This window comes from Ostrinia furnacalis, unplaced genomic scaffold (assembly GCF_004193835.3).
Source record: "Ostrinia furnacalis isolate ACB-3 unplaced genomic scaffold, ASM419383v2 OfSCF0710, whole genome shotgun sequence".
Lineage (NCBI taxonomy): Eukaryota > Metazoa > Arthropoda > Insecta > Lepidoptera > Crambidae > Ostrinia > Ostrinia furnacalis.
Genome location: NW_021130949.1, coordinates 2,001,548 through 2,016,992, shown reverse-complemented (window position 1 = coordinate 2,016,992; position 15,445 = coordinate 2,001,548). Strand labels below are relative to the sequence as shown.

Below are 15,445 nucleotides of genomic sequence, written 5' to 3'. Positions count from 1 at the left end.
AGATAAACAAATGTTTGTCATTATTATGTTGATTTGATATATTTTTGTACAGAAAGATCAATAGGGCCTCTCCACATAATTGGTACCTCAATGGAGCGAGCTGACCATCATGAAGCTGAAGATAAAAATGGAGGCCACACTTGGAACAAAAACTTGAGTCAAATACCTACTTATCTCTATCTCGCTCTCTGTAGGCCGACCTCTCTGGACTGTAGTATTGCTATCTCCTTATTTAAATCTCCTAGTAAATTCTTCATCAGTAAATAGCCAATTCACTAACCAAATCAGAAGTTAAACAAATAAATAATTAAATATTTGAACTACGATTACCTAGTTAAATTAAAAATCACAAAATTGTCGGCCGTTTAGGCTTAATGTGTTGGCGAATCAGGGAATTACAATCCCAATTCCTGAGGAATCCGTACCATGTGGCAACATCGGCCCAATCCGGCCCATCATGGCGGTTGTTTACTATTTTGTTTACTATGCAGTTAATTTCGTTTGAGATTTTTTACAGGACTGAGGACCTAATCATTGTTTTATCACAAGAAATGGTGCAAAATTTTGTAGTGCGTGGTTACGGTAGTATGTGGTGTCCCGGAAGTGACTTAAGATTCCACGCGTAAGAGTAGGCACACACCGTTGATTTTTTGTCGGCCGATAGTTTAGTCGAGCAGTTGATAAGTATGGGCATGTATGGGAGTGCGCACACTACGCCGATTCGATTTGGCCGATTCTTCATACAATCTGAAATCGTGATTTCCGACATTGGATCATTGTAAACATTTTTCACAGTAATTTCTTCCTAAAACGTTTTACCAGTATTTACACATTATTTAATTATACCTATGTCAAGAAATAAAGATTTCACATTGAGTTTCATTGACTTTGAGCAAATTTATATATTTTTTTTTATTTAGAAAGAGAGAGTATGCCCACTGAGAGTGAGATAGTGATACATAAGTTGTGCTTCAAGTAGGTATTCGAAGTGTGGCCTCCATTTTATCTTTAGTTTCATGGAGCTGAGCTGACTATAGTAGACGACCACAGATTAGAAAGTAGAGCTTGTGGTAGAGCTGTCTGCCTGTGCCAACATCAAAAAAGAAGTTGGCGAAACCAGTGTGCTTCAAATACGCACCATTATAGCCATTAAACAGAATATTAAAGAAGAAACCTACAACCTACCCTCGTTTCTTTATTCATAAAAATATAACAGCTGCTAAGAGATAATTCAGTACGGAAATATCATTGTTCGTCCCGGGTTTGACTTTTTTGTATTATGGGGGTAGATATTCAAACTATTTATTTAACTTTATTTAAATACCACACGCAACTTCACGCAAGATTCTGCGTAAAATAGTGATAAAAATGACTTCCGACGCTGTAATTGATTTAACTCGATCATTTGTGAGTTTTGCGACTGATCAAGACCAATTTAAAACCAACAACGTTGTTGTAATAGATTTGTTGGACACCGATGACGAGCGGAATATTAATTCTGTACAAGAAAAAATATCTAATAAAAAGGTAAGACATATTTTAATACCTAATTCGCGTCTTTAATAAATGTAAAATTAATTGGCGTGCCTAGGGTTATGGGTTAGGGCGCCCTGAAGTAGCGCAGAGCGAGGGCCCCAGGTGCCCCTCTTGAAAAATAACAAAATAGTTTTTGTACGTACACACAGTACTTACATAATGTAGAAATTATTAAATGTACGTACATAGGGCCTGTTAACTTAGGTAAGTAGGTACCTACATTGCATGTCATGCGGCACTCCACTTCTGCGAGGAGGTCATGTCGCAGAAATAAGCGGCGGAGAGGGAGCGAGAGGCCTCGCCTGACGCTCCACCGAACCGTCGCCGACGTCCAGGACACCGTAGGTAGAGATGGGTAGTGGGTAAAAACCCATTTCACCCGATTGGGTTTAAACTGGGAGATTTGGGTAAAAACCCGGTTTTTACCCATTATCACCCATTCTGGTGGGTGAAAACAAAAATAGCGTTTTTTTAAAGTGAGAAGTGGTATTTGTTGCTAAGGGGGCGTTCTAGTGTTACGTAATGCAATCTGGGAGGAGTGGAGGTCTTGAAAAACGTTACAATGCGTTACAGTGGCGGAAGGGCGGTTCGATTTCAAGTTTTTAAGCNAAATAAATACACGAGAAGGAAGTAGTATTTAGTTGAGTGGTTGACACTATTATCCAACTAATATTATAAATGCGAAAGTTTGGATGTCTGGATGTTTGTTGCTCTTTCACGCAAAAACTACTGAACGGATTTTGATGTAACTTTACAGTATTATTGTTTATAACCCTGAATAACACATAAGCTATAATTTATGACGATCTGTGACAAACTAAATTTCACGCGGGTGAAACCGCGGGCAAAAGCTAGTTATCCAATAATTCCTAAAACCTCTCTAAAACAATTCGATATTCCTAATAATTGAGTTGGCTTTCAATTTCAATTGAAATTCAAATAAATAACTTACTTACCTCCCCGAATCAACTGGTAATTAAAAAAATGAAAATTCGGTATTTAATGATGAGTTTAAGCAACCAAATACCGAACAATTAATAAGACTTTTTCTGTTCACTCATTTTCGTCAATTTCGCAAAACAAAATAATATCACAGGCGGTTGACCGGCGCGTGACTCAAGCGAACCACAGCGAACGTCTGTCGCGCCACGTCGCGCTCGCATTCGTCCAAGACAGTCTTGCTAGGAGCGGTGTCTATGTGTGCGTGGCTCGAGCGCGTTTAGTATGGAGTTTGTCTTCTGTTATATTTTGTGCCTGAAGCCAGTCGTCGCTTGCTCAAACAGAGCGAGGCACAGTCTGGGGCGGAGCCGCGAAAGAATGTCTAGGCCGTCTAGCTCGGACAATAACTCGCAGCACTGTCCCAAAGACTTCGGGAGGACACCGTCAGGTTTTAGTGAGTAGGCCCTGCCCATCTGGCAGGGAGAGCCTTACATAACCCACTGGTTCCCCCGGGCCAGTGGGTATGCAATTTCATGCATTTCCTGACGAAACGAAGGTAAATTAATCATAGCATGATATGATAGGTACTTGTTCTTTGTTTCAGCACCGTCAGCAACATATTGAAAAAACGGGGAGTGGTGGATCTTCATACAAAGAAAAAAGAAGCAGTCCGAAAACTCAGTCATACGACTGGGGCGAGTGCCCCATTTGCTGGGATAAGATGGGCAGTAATCCTTTAGCTTCTACAAAATGTGGCCACGTCTATTGCTTGAAATGTTTAGAGCGGTCTTTGAAGGTTGAGAAACGATGCCCAACATGCAGACGCGGGTTAAAGGGTAATTCCGCTTATCACCCGTTATATTTAAATATTTAGCTTTTGCGTGTGGTTTGCACGTTATGATATAATATTATAGTGTGGATGTCTGGATATAATATTGTTTGTTACTCTTTCACGCAAAAAGTACTGAACGGATTTTGATGAAACTTTAGGTACAGCATTTTTTTAAATAATTTTTAGAATAACAGTCATATAATTTATGACGATATGTGCTTGCTTTTTAAACAATGACTTGTATTTAATGACTTTATTGATGATAATGTATTTTTTTGTATTTGATATGACATGATAAATCTAATTTATGGCATACATCTATAAGTAATTTTATTTAATTACAATAATAAAAAAAATAAAGTGAAAAAAAGTGAGATAAAAAAGGAAAATAGTTTTGTGTACAACTGATAGGGAAACTGTGTACATGCACTTGGGAAAACACGAAAGCAATTGAACACACTGGGTATAATATTAATATAATAAAAAATATTTATTTTTGAAAAAATAAATGCGTTATTTTTTTCATAATTAGTAAGTACTAGTAAAAAATTTAAAAATATAATATTATTATTTAAAGTTTCGTAAATATGGCACTTTTTCTTATCACATTTGTTCCATTTTCTTATCATTTAGTACAGTCAATAGCATCATCCAAAAGCTTGTTAATAGAAGTTATTTTCTACACTACACCTCAATGGTTAATTGATTCAAAAACTTTGCAACTTTGGTTTTACTTAATAATAAAGTTAGATATAAAAGTAAGTATGGCACTTGGTTTCACATTTGTTTAAAAACAAATGAAATATACTCAAACAGCATTGGATTGAGTGTGATAATCATTAAATTCTTGATGAAATAATTCAATGAGTTTTTTTTCATACAGGTCTCGGTTCATATAATAGATTATAGTTTCTCTTTCTGAAAATGATTTTGCATCTGTAAGGGTGCTGTACATTTTTTTATTCTCTAACATATCTTCATCATCTGGCATCAATGCCAAGTAGCTTGCTACAGCCTTTGCAGCATCTTCAAATCTATCTAGATGGTAGTAAGATATCTGTAAATAGTTAAGCACATCCGCAAGAAATTCTATGCCAGAGTTGTATTCCAGACTTTTAAGTTTTTCTTGACAATGTTGATGACAATGTAAAAGTGAGGCAACATTATTAGATACAGTCAAAACAAATTCTGAAGTTGATTCCTGTTCTGGTTGCCTCTCACATTCAGCACGACATACATTTTCGGAAGACATATAGTCTGTCAAAACTTCTTCCATGCTGGCTACAGTTTCAGCCCAGTTATTCTTTTTGTAGGATTTTAGGCCAAGATGGTAAAGGACTTTATAATCTTCACTCTCTAGGTCAACAACTTCATTTATATCAACTTCTGGTTGTTCACTATAGTATTTAAGGTTATTCTTCATAGTCTCATCTTTGGGGTTGGCTATAAGAAATGTGTATGCAGCAGATGCCGCTTTTTGAAATGCATACATTTGGAAATAACAAAGGTGTAAATACTCATATGGTTTTCTTGCCTGAATATTGAAGAGTGTTGACTCATGTACATCACTTGAAACACGGACATCATCAAAACCTTTCTCTAGACATTTGAGTAAGCATTTTCTTTTATTCAAGAACTTTTCATAAATCTTCAAATCCTCTATGTTTTCTTTAATGTAAGTTTCGTATGGTTCAGCTCTACACTTAAGCCTACAGTTAACAGCAACTGATTTGTAAAGCTTATACAAATAAAGGGATTCTTCAAATTGTGTTATACACTCGGTCCATCTCTCACCCGAGTATGCTGAGACACCTTTTTTATAAACTTTATCAATAGAGGATAAAACTTTACTCTCAACACTCCATACTCCAATACAAGCTATGGTTAGTGTTACATAAAAAAAATGATCTTTGAACATTTTTTAAAATGTTATTCCCAGTTATTCCAAAACAAATTACAATAGAAATAAAATCGGTGCCAAATGCCAATACCTCTNTCACCCTGATTGAACTGACGTGAGTGACAAGACAAGCATGATGACATCATGAATGTCAGTGACTGTGATACAAACCCAAAGATTTTGTAAATAATATGATCAGTACGTTCCGAATTCTCATTCTACAAGCATAAATAACGGAAATTGGAAGGTTCACTTAACGTAAATCACTAACATTTCATTCTAGTCGCTAGTCTATTTACTCTGATATAATACCAAATTGTTGAACTGTATGAAACTGATAAATTACATTGAGGAATCATTATTTAATTTTAAGAACGTGAATTTACAAACGCTGTTTGTGATGTTTTCTTGCATTTCGGAACTACGATAATGCCAAAGATATTATAATGGATATGAACACTGTGGCTGGTACTACGCTTCCAGTGCCAGCGGATTAAGTGAATGTCTTCTTCTTCTTTTTTGATGATGTTGGCAATACACGTCGAGGTCGACTTGATTTGTGCCATTTTCAACCGACTTCAAAAAAGGAGGAGGTTATCAATTCGACCCGTATGTTTTTTTTTTCTATGTTTGTTACGCGATAACTCCGCCAATTATGAACCGATTTGAACAAATCTTTTTTCGGCGTATAGGTAATACCTCAAGGGTGGTCCCATTTAAATTTAATAATAGAAAAAACAACCCCCAAGGGTGGAAAATTGAGGATGAACTTTTTTATACGCAATATCTCCGCCGATTATAAATCAATTTGAACGATTATTTTTTTGTTGAATAGGTATTATCAAAAGGGTGGTTTCATGCGAATTTGAAGAAAATATTTCACCCCCAAGGGTGGAAAATTGGGGTTGAACTTTTTTATACGCAATATTTTTAATTTTTAGTTTTTTTTTGTGTTCACGCATTTGAAGTCGGTTTTATTTTTTTTAAAAGTTAATTATCAAGTATTTAAGTCATACGAGTTACAAAATGAGATCAAGTAATTATTTAATGAAGGATGAAAGATGATGCCCCTTCCCACCCTTTGAGTCTCAGTAAAGTTGTGGTGCTTCACTGAGACCTCCTATGGACAACTTGAGAGAACCAGAAGAATCACGATGCAATGTTTTGCTTCACTTGCCCACACTCATGCAAGTTCACGAACACTCAATGGTTAATAATCTACCATTATCACACATTAATAGACGCCCAAACACGAATTTGAGGAAATAAAACAAAACCGTTAACATGACGCTTCAGATTCCCGCCAAGAAGTCCTTTTATGTGAATGTCGGCGTTTTAACCTTTCACCCCCTCAAGTATGTAAAATGTCATAGTGCTGGGGACATGCATGCTGTCCGTTAACGCGATCATCCGCCCCGTAGTCTCACCTGTCGATAACTTCAGTCGTTCACATACCAATGTTGCTGCCCTTGTTGCTATCAGGTAGCTTATAATGGGGCGGCCCATTTAGGGAACAGCTAGTCTCCGTCTGCCGTTATTATCAAGATGTACCATTTGATGTGGCAGGCGTTCCATAGTCTCATCAATATCCTGGTATACTAATCAGTAAAAGCAATCTGATTTAGTTCCTACTTCGTTACAATAGTCCTTTCACTTAGCAGGTTCTATCTTTGGCTGTATCTCCTCAAAGTATTCACTAGGTGTACAACATCCCAACACATTTATGTTGGATCCACAGATGAGACTGGTTGGATCTGTATCCCCACGAATGCCTTCCACAAAAACCGGCCTTCGCGACTCACGTGACGCCTATCCACAGGAGAGATACAAATTATAAATATACAGTGTGAGTCACGTTAAAGTGTACATATGAAAATAGATATAACTAGACCTATTTTTATCGACAAAAAAGAGGTCAAAAAATTTTTGAGATTTTTTTTTAATTTTTTATCGATTTTTTTTTCTTCCAATTAGTTATTGTAAAGAAAACGTAATAACTTTTAAACTAAGCGGTATATCCTGATAAAATAAAAACAGTAATTATGCTAAATAACAGGCGATACTAAAAAAATACATAAAATACACAAAAAAGGCCAACAAATAATAAAAAATGATACTTTTTGAAAAAAATCTGCTCAAAAATTCGTGTTTTTTTGGTTATTTGATAAATTTCTCCAAAAAATGCCCCTATAACCGGTGGTTTTTATTACTTTGTATTATTCTCTATCGTAGTACCTTCGTAAAACCAAAAATCGCATGTCTCTATCCTTATCACTACGTTTGCAATGATTGTTTGAACTAAGCCTCTCCGGGCGCGCCATTCAACGCTTCGGTAACAACGAAACTGAAAATGGCTCTAGATTTGTAATTTTGATAAAGACAAGTTAGATTTCAAATAAAAACAAAAGATTTCGAAGTAAAATAAGCATTTTAGTTAAAATTAAAATTGTCTCTACCTGTAGCGGAGAATAATGTTGTGGTAAATCTGTTCTACGTAATGTAAACTTAGAGGATTCCCAATATTAATTCACTCTAAGAAAGTCAAAAACATGTAACGAAATCTCCGACTTACCACTTTTGTGGACCGATTACAGGAAATAGTGGCCCATTAAGTACACGTTTTTTTGTATTATTATGAATGTTCAGGAAACGGCGCAGTTTTTAAAATGATTTTGGACCTATGGAAGTTCTTTTTTTTACTTAAACTTTTAAGTTGAAAATTTGATAGTATTCTGATAAAATCATAATTTTAATGTTTCTAGCAAAACTTTTGTATCTTGAATCAAAGATAGGAAGGTGATTATTTTTTTCAAACATCTGCAATTAATAACAAATCTTTCAAAAAAAAGAAATCCGAAAAAAGTCAACCCAAAAAAAAGATAAAAATGTTTAAAGCCTACTAGGTCATAAAATTTTAAAATATCACAAAATTAACTCTATCTCCTAAACTAAGCACAATCGTATTATATACATGGGGGTGATTTAGGTACACCTTGATGTAAGGAATCTAAATTTTTCTTTTAGACCTCACTGTTTTGGCCACCCTGTATATTATATTATAATTATAAATAATGTTTTTATCTGCACAAAATACTTTTTACTATTTTGTAGTTGAATGCCACAATTAACGTCAGTCAAGTAATATAAACACTACTTTGACAAATTCATTAGTTGACTTGCATGCACCTTGCACCTTAATAATTTTGCCCTTTATGGTTTTTTAAATAAATTTTAAATGTCTTATAATAATTCTGTTTTAGTTGGAAATTGGAGCGAAGAGAGATTGAAAAATGAAGTAAGAAATTATTATACATAAATACCTACTTACCTAGTGTTATGTTGAACTCTCCATTAAGTAACGGAATATTATTTTTACATTTAGTGGGGTATTAGAAGCAGTACAGGAATAACAATTTTGCATTGCATCAATTACGACTGCAATTTACTTTGATCCTGATGTCTTATTTTGTTTGTTTGTCATATTTTGTTATTTTCGACCTTCTGTACACCCTATTCAAAGACAAATAAACATTTCTATTTCTATTTCTATTTCTTATTTTCAGTATGAATTTAAGCTGTTTCTTCGAAAACGTGACAGGCGTGAGCTGCTTCTTCAAAGATCCAGGAATCTTTTCAGTAATTTGCTGAAAGAGGTGCGAGTATTGAGAGATTATAGAGATATTATGTAGAGATGCCACATGTTAAGCATATAGCTTTTCATTTTGGTTCTTCGTAGCTTGAATATTTCATTATAATGTTAGTTATTATTACATTTTAGAGGCCTCTCGCAATAAGCGGCACCTTTGTGTTGTACGGATTCAATGTGCAATTAGTAGCTTCCGACATGCCAGGTACCTACTTAGACCTAATAATATTATACACTATTGTGATAAGCATGAAATGAATAGATAAGTAGTTTTATTTGAAGTAAGTACTTATGTAGGATTTTCGATTTTTTTAAACTTTTTGATGGATTTTGATTTAAGTAGTTTCTACTTAGAACAAATCTTAGAACAAAGACCTGATTTAAATATAAGTTGTACTTAATATTGTTGTAGTTAACATGTAGAAAAAGTTACCTATTTCTGATTACGTACCTAAATCGCGTTTGTTGGTTCAAGCAAAAACTATGGCCGGGGGCAAACCACAGTACGGGCTTGCCTTGTCGAGCTTGGTCAGCGAACGCCAAGTGGACTACATGCAAAACCTCAATGACGGCTGCCTCATGACTCTTTCTCCAATTACCACTCCTTGCTGCAGGAATACCTTCGTTATCCTCAGGTTTACTTATCTATGCCAATATTATTTCTTCTCCCTCTTAACCTTAGGCTGAAAGCAATATGTATAGAGTCCAATATTCGCCAACACAGGTGAAGCATATCTCCAAGTTTTGGCAACTTGCAACGCGCAACTAGTTGCTGTATCCGTCATGGCAACTCTAGTTGTGAGTTCCGGTTATGGACAGTTTTCGATTGCCGAACTTGGCGACTAACAACAGTCGCAGTGTAGTAAATTGCTTTCAATTGCTTTGGCATAGGTACTCGTTGTTACTATGCTCAGACTGCTGTCAAATAACTTATAGAGACTTCAAAAACCTTCTTCTTCTTGGAAAAACAAGCCCTATCGAATCTGTAAACCCTTGTCAAACTAATGAAACTGATTTCTTAGTACTTTTACATCGTGTGCTCTTTCGTGATAGGTACCAATTTTGTCTATTAAGCGCCACTTGGTTCGTATCGTATCGTAGTTAAAGCATACGTATTTAACATTACAGTGCAAAAGATATAACTCTCCATGGAGATAAGATGAATTATGGCGACGAATTTTTCCTCAGGGCTGAGAACTACGGCGACCCGGACGTGAGTATCTAATAAGTAATAACGTATGACATTTCCAATTAAGTTACACACGAGGGAGACATTAACAAACCTATTATGAAAGATAATATTTGTAGTGGATGTCGAACGAAATAACATTTGTTTGGTTTAGGGTTGTCACTTCGTAAATCGTATTTCAGATTGAGACAGTAAGTTACGCAAACTTATAGTAACCATTTCTTTTACTTACCAAATAAAAGTCTGCACACAAGCTTTGAGATAAACATATTATCCCATAAGTAGGTATAAGTAGGGACTTATCTATTTAGCTATAAAGGAGGCTCTTGTGGCTGATTTTATTACAAAAGCACGTAAGTACCTAGATATCGAGAACTCTTGTCATTTCTAAAATTATACAGACAACCGTAGTTTATTAGAAGGAATGAAATAGGAGAACCGACCCTACCCAAGGGTAGATAAAGAGAAAGAAAATAATTTTGAAAACTTTCCACATTTTAGACTTAAATTGCCTTCACATTAGGGCGTCAGAAGCGCGACAGCAGTGGATTCACATTGAAAATGGCTGTCATATTATGAAATTACGAGTCGCGCAACAATCGCGCTGCTAAAGTCGGCTAAATGTGAAAGCGTTACTAGTCTTGTTCTGTATCTTAGGCGGCTCCGTTGTACGTGCGGTACACGCCAGAGGCAGTACCGGGCCCAGCAGACCGTTTGCCCATCCGTCTCAGCGCCACCCTGGACAGCAACTGCCGGTGGACCACCACTCCTCTCCTGCCAGGAGAGCGGCTCGAGGGCCTGGGGAGTCCTGTCAAGGTTGGTGATGATTTGATTATCGTGCCTTTTTTTGGCGAATATCATTGTCCTTTTTCATGGACCCGGTGGGAAAAGTAGAACAATAGAGTCGTGGATCTTAGGGAATAATCTTAACGTTAAAATAATTAGCATTTAATATGAACTTGTGAACAACAACTGACATAATTACTTAACCTGTGTAGAAGAACCGACAAAGTCTACCACGTAGTATCTGCAAACATAGCGTAAGGTGCTCATTAAGCTCGATAGATGAGCTATGACAGTAAACTGACCGTACCGACATGAGTTACTAGGCAGGAAGTTTAACCACCCCATGACTTCTGTGTTCGTTCTTCTGAACAAACTTGGTAAAAGATATACCTAACTGATTATAAAATACTAACGAAAGAAGTTAGTTTTATATGCGACGGCATTTTAGTAGGATAAACCTTCACTAATTCAAATTCAAACTGCAACTTCACATTAATACTCTCAAATTATTACGAAAGTTTCAGTCCCATGTAATTAGCTACTGAAACAAAATACATACGAACTGTAATTTTAATTTCAGACGGGAGCAAAGTTAATAGTGAAAAATTGTATTGCAGACAAGAGTTTGTGCGTTATGAATCAAAATTGGATGCAAACTTTCTTTGGCCCGGTAACTAATTTAAATATTTATGTTAATTTAAAAATTATGTTTCTAGACGAGTTTTATAATTGTCTACACTTATTTAAGTAAATTTTCCATGTTTTTTAATTAATTAGCTTTAAAACTGTTTTACTTTTTGTAAATCCTTGGGGGAAGCCTTTGCCCAGGAGTGGACGTCATGTGGCTAAAACGATGACTTAATATTGGCTAATACAAACGGCTTGAGAATGCGGGTACTAAATGTTTAATCTGATTACAGGAATGCGGCGTCACCTGTCGCAACTACATAGACATCCACAAGAGACACACTGCTGAAAACATCTTCACACTGGTCAGCGACGTCGAAACCAAGACCAAGGATTAGAAGAAAGCTATTGTTATTGTTTTTGAAATGAATTGTTGAAAAATAAATGATTATACTACATTTTCATTTTATTTCTTTTAAAGCGTGTTTAGTGATCACGATTTGTCGAAATAAATGTGCCACACGTAGGTAAGTCGCTTGCCACCCGCTTATGCGTGCTAAGCTGAACGCTACAGAAGCGGAGCTTCGCGTTTTTGTGTTCTACTGGTTCTACGTCTAATTAGTAATCGTATTTAAAATACAATGCGTTAATATTTCCACGCTTTTCTATCTACTCAAGCATGCATCGTTTCTTCCGCTGTACGAAGACCAAATTCTTGAAGACCCCGGTCCCAACAAAGGTATGTCAAAGGGTTCCGTCTACAGCTCGTTAGCGGTCTAGTGCCATTGAGGGTTCGCCACAAAATTCCATGTTAGGTACGGCCTGATAAATCCTTGTAAGAATCCTCCCCCATGTGCAGGCAAAACTTCTGTGCGGATTACAACATTATGAATTCGTTATTCGTTATAAAACCTTACCTTTGTCATTAAACTCTCAAAATCATCCCAAATTGCCGCTGACTTGCCGTCAATTACACAATTTCATGACAGTTTATGTCATTTTACGAAACATTGTGCATTGTGCCGAGAGCATTTTTTGTGTTATTTTATTAACTTTTTCAGTTGTAATTACGATAATCATGTCGAAGTTGGACGAAGATAAAGGAATAGTATTTTGTAATCGCGTGCGTATTGGGAATTGGTATGAGGCTACTAAATTGGAAGAGGTTAGTAGAAGAAGTATTAGGTAATACTTATGTAAAAATTGGTTTGCGGCTTATGTTTCGGATTAAGGGATTAACAACCATGAATAGCAAATAATTTCATTGATATTACTTTTAGTATAAATTGAACAAATTTTTGGAGCAAATGAAAAAAGGTGACCTAATGTTAGCAAGGTATCGAAAAATGGGAGAGAATCTCAACAAGCCCACTGTTTTAACGCAATCGTCTGGTACCATTGGATTTGGTGCTAAAATAACATTGCTAGCGCCTCACGTTCCAGGCATGTATCTAATTAAATAAGTTAAAAACGCCGTTCATTTAAAGTTTCATCCATGATTAATCGACATTGGAAGCATTAAGTAAGATGTATCGTGTAAAGTTCTATAGGTACACAGTTGGACCTTAGAGTCGGAATCTTTCGACTTTTGTTCGATTGCCAGATGGGACACACTAGTGTTTGAGAGCGTATGTTCTAAGTTAGTTTACTGCACTTATTTTAAGGCTTTGTATATTTAGGTCTTAATTGAGCTATGGTAGATGCTAAAATGGGTATTGGGAGAAATTGTGACTCTAGTTTTTTTAACTTATGGTCACTCATGAATCTCAAATGATTTGACAAACTAGTAGTACACAATTTGCAGCGTCAGATCCACCGGTAGAGGGAAAAAATGGCCTTCTTCTCGGTGGGCGAATATCTTCAAACGACATCAGCTACTCCCAGCAGTTGGAGGATGGGTGTGCGCTGATGGGCTTCCCGGACCTGCAGCCAGCAGAAAAGAGCACCTTCGTCATAACCAGTGCGGACTATTGCAACCGAGATGGTGAACAACTCAAGTATAACCAGGAGTTTCTACTAACTTTGTCGTCTTCCCTTAGCAGAAAGGTAATGATGGGAATCCCTTGTGCATAAAGTTGATCATGATTCCATTTTATTTTTCAACTGGGCAGAACGTTAACTATTTATAAAGGATCTTTTTCATGCAAAATTCTTTCAATCTTTATAAACTACATTGAGAATACGGCTATTTCAAAAGTAGCAAGGGTTTGGAAAAATTCAATCTGGGGAAGCGTCATGCATTTTGTGAGGGTCGAAAATTCCATTCATGTCAATAAGCTTCGTCCCTTTTGCGCGCTACGCAGACGCAGACGTATTGGAAATATACATTATGTTGTGTCAGTGGCTATCGGTGAAAGGTAGATTGTGTTTCAGCCTCTTTACATAAGGTACGATCCGAATCCGATCCCGGGCCTGTGTGGAATGTACCCTTTGTACCTGAGCAAGCATGCTGTGTCTAATACGCGCTGGCGAGTGTTGCCAGTGCAGGGACCCAATATTACGCGCTTTGAACAAGAAGGGAAACCAATCAGTGTGAGATAACAATTGTGTTTCAGTTTCAGTAACTTCAAAATTCCCAAAATGGTGCAATTATATTCTAGGTTTCATTGATAGAGTCTTAACTTTGAGCATTGCTTTAGTATTACCTGTTGTACAAATAATAATGTTTTTCCAATAATATTCTGCAGATTGTAATAATTATAAGTACTTAATGTTTGAAATCGTATTTCCTTACTTAATTAAAATAGGATTGACGCACATTTATCAGATTTCAGTCATGATGAAACAAAATATCTACGTACAACACAATATACCTGTATTGAGCTATGTTTGTGTGTTCCGCGTTTGATGTTAGAATGAAAACAATTAAGTTCCTAATTAAATAATACAATCCAAAGAGCACGGGCTACGTGAAATTCTCAGAGATCATGTATTTAAGTCATATTCCGTAGGAATTTAATTAACGCGTTCTTACTTTCAGGTTAACACAGATGTTGTTATTAACCATTGCGCGACTAATGTCAACTTGGGAGTAAATATCGGCTGCTGGGTTATGGGATTTTATGGCAAGGTAAACAATATCTTAGTTTGAAAGCTAGTTTTACTTTTACGAATAAAATATTCAGTTGCTTGCTTTAAATTTATTTCATTCATGAGTGTGCTTGACTTCGCGGTGCTTAGTCATTCGAATAACACTATTGTCTATCGGTTCAAATTCAAGCCAGTGCACTGAAAGCTTAATTTAATAACATCAATAATATTGCTGTCTTTTATGTAGGTGCGAGTATTTGAATTAGCAGACAGGTCATTAAAATTTCAATCACAAGTCTCTTTCAATACCCAGAACGATTTGAAACTTTTGATTAGATCCACCTATTACATTTTCCATTGCAGATTTGTGCTCCGCTAATGAAGACCTGCCTGGATGTTTACGGCAAAGAGACGCCCAATAATATCTGGCAGATCTATACGCCGATCGCCAGTTAATTACAAATTTTGTATTTCGTGTATTTGAATTCGGTTCAGTGAATTGCGAAGTAATTATTGCCGCTTGATGACTTTCATTTCAACTACAGCGCATTTGTTGGTGAAGGCCTACCTATGTATCTATAGCCGTTGTGTATAGTAATCTATACCTAGTCTATAGCTGGCCTTCGTTATTGTCTCGTTTATTATACGACGGATCCGAAGGCATACTTATGACATGAATAAGTCATAACCTTCGTTACAAGAATTGCTCTAAAACAGCAGCGTCGAAGGAGAGATTGGGGGAAAAATGGGGGTTCATTTTTTATTGCAAATCTATTTTGGAATTTAAAATTATTTGAATATGGTTCGTAATATTAGTTACCACTTATTTAAGTATAATAACTAAATAAAATACTGCCTAACAAGAATTTTAACGCAAAAGGTAGAGATATTCATAATTATTTTTATGTATGGATGGTGTTACGCAAATAATAAAATGTAATTAATTGTACTATCAAAAGA

The 15,445-nt window shown here is 36.1% G+C and overlaps 4 protein-coding genes across 4 annotated transcripts; 3 read left to right on the top strand and 1 right to left on the bottom strand.

Annotated features, from left to right (window-relative positions):
• Positions 1-1,201: 1,201 nt before the first annotated feature.
• Positions 1,202-3,373, top strand: LOC114349855 (uncharacterized RING finger protein C548.05c-like). The gene is made up of 2 exons (XM_028300439.1): positions 1,202-1,527; positions 3,080-3,373. The coding sequence occupies exons 1-2, from the start codon at positions 1,369-1,371 to the stop codon at positions 3,347-3,349; spliced, it is 429 nt and encodes a 142-aa protein (XP_028156240.1). The 5' UTR covers positions 1,202-1,368; the 3' UTR covers positions 3,350-3,373.
• A 172-nt stretch (positions 3,374-3,545) lies between these two features.
• LOC114349854 (cartilage-associated protein) lies at positions 3,546-5,296 on the bottom strand. The gene has a single exon (XM_028300438.1). It carries the CDS (start codon positions 5,223-5,225, stop codon positions 4,116-4,118), a length of 1,110 nt encoding a protein of 369 aa, XP_028156239.1. The 5' UTR covers positions 5,226-5,296; the 3' UTR covers positions 3,546-4,115.
• Positions 5,297-8,402: 3,106 nt separating this feature from the next.
• Positions 8,403-11,853, top strand: LOC114349873 (cilia- and flagella-associated protein 161). Its single transcript, XM_028300465.1, has 8 exons — positions 8,403-8,502; positions 8,771-8,860; positions 8,986-9,058; positions 9,329-9,488; positions 9,982-10,066; positions 10,700-10,858; positions 11,409-11,498; positions 11,749-11,853. Exons 1-8 carry the CDS (start codon positions 8,443-8,445, stop codon positions 11,851-11,853), a joined length of 822 nt encoding a protein of 273 aa, XP_028156266.1. The 5' UTR covers positions 8,403-8,442.
• A 538-nt stretch (positions 11,854-12,391) lies between these two features.
• On the top strand, positions 12,392-14,998 carry LOC114349882 (cilia- and flagella-associated protein 161). The gene is made up of 6 exons (XM_028300476.1): positions 12,392-12,620; positions 12,736-12,898; positions 13,260-13,501; positions 13,829-13,987; positions 14,436-14,525; positions 14,849-14,998. Exons 1-6 carry the CDS (start codon positions 12,438-12,440, stop codon positions 14,939-14,941), a joined length of 930 nt encoding a protein of 309 aa, XP_028156277.1. The 5' UTR covers positions 12,392-12,437; the 3' UTR covers positions 14,942-14,998.
• Positions 14,999-15,445: the final 447 nt, after the last annotated feature.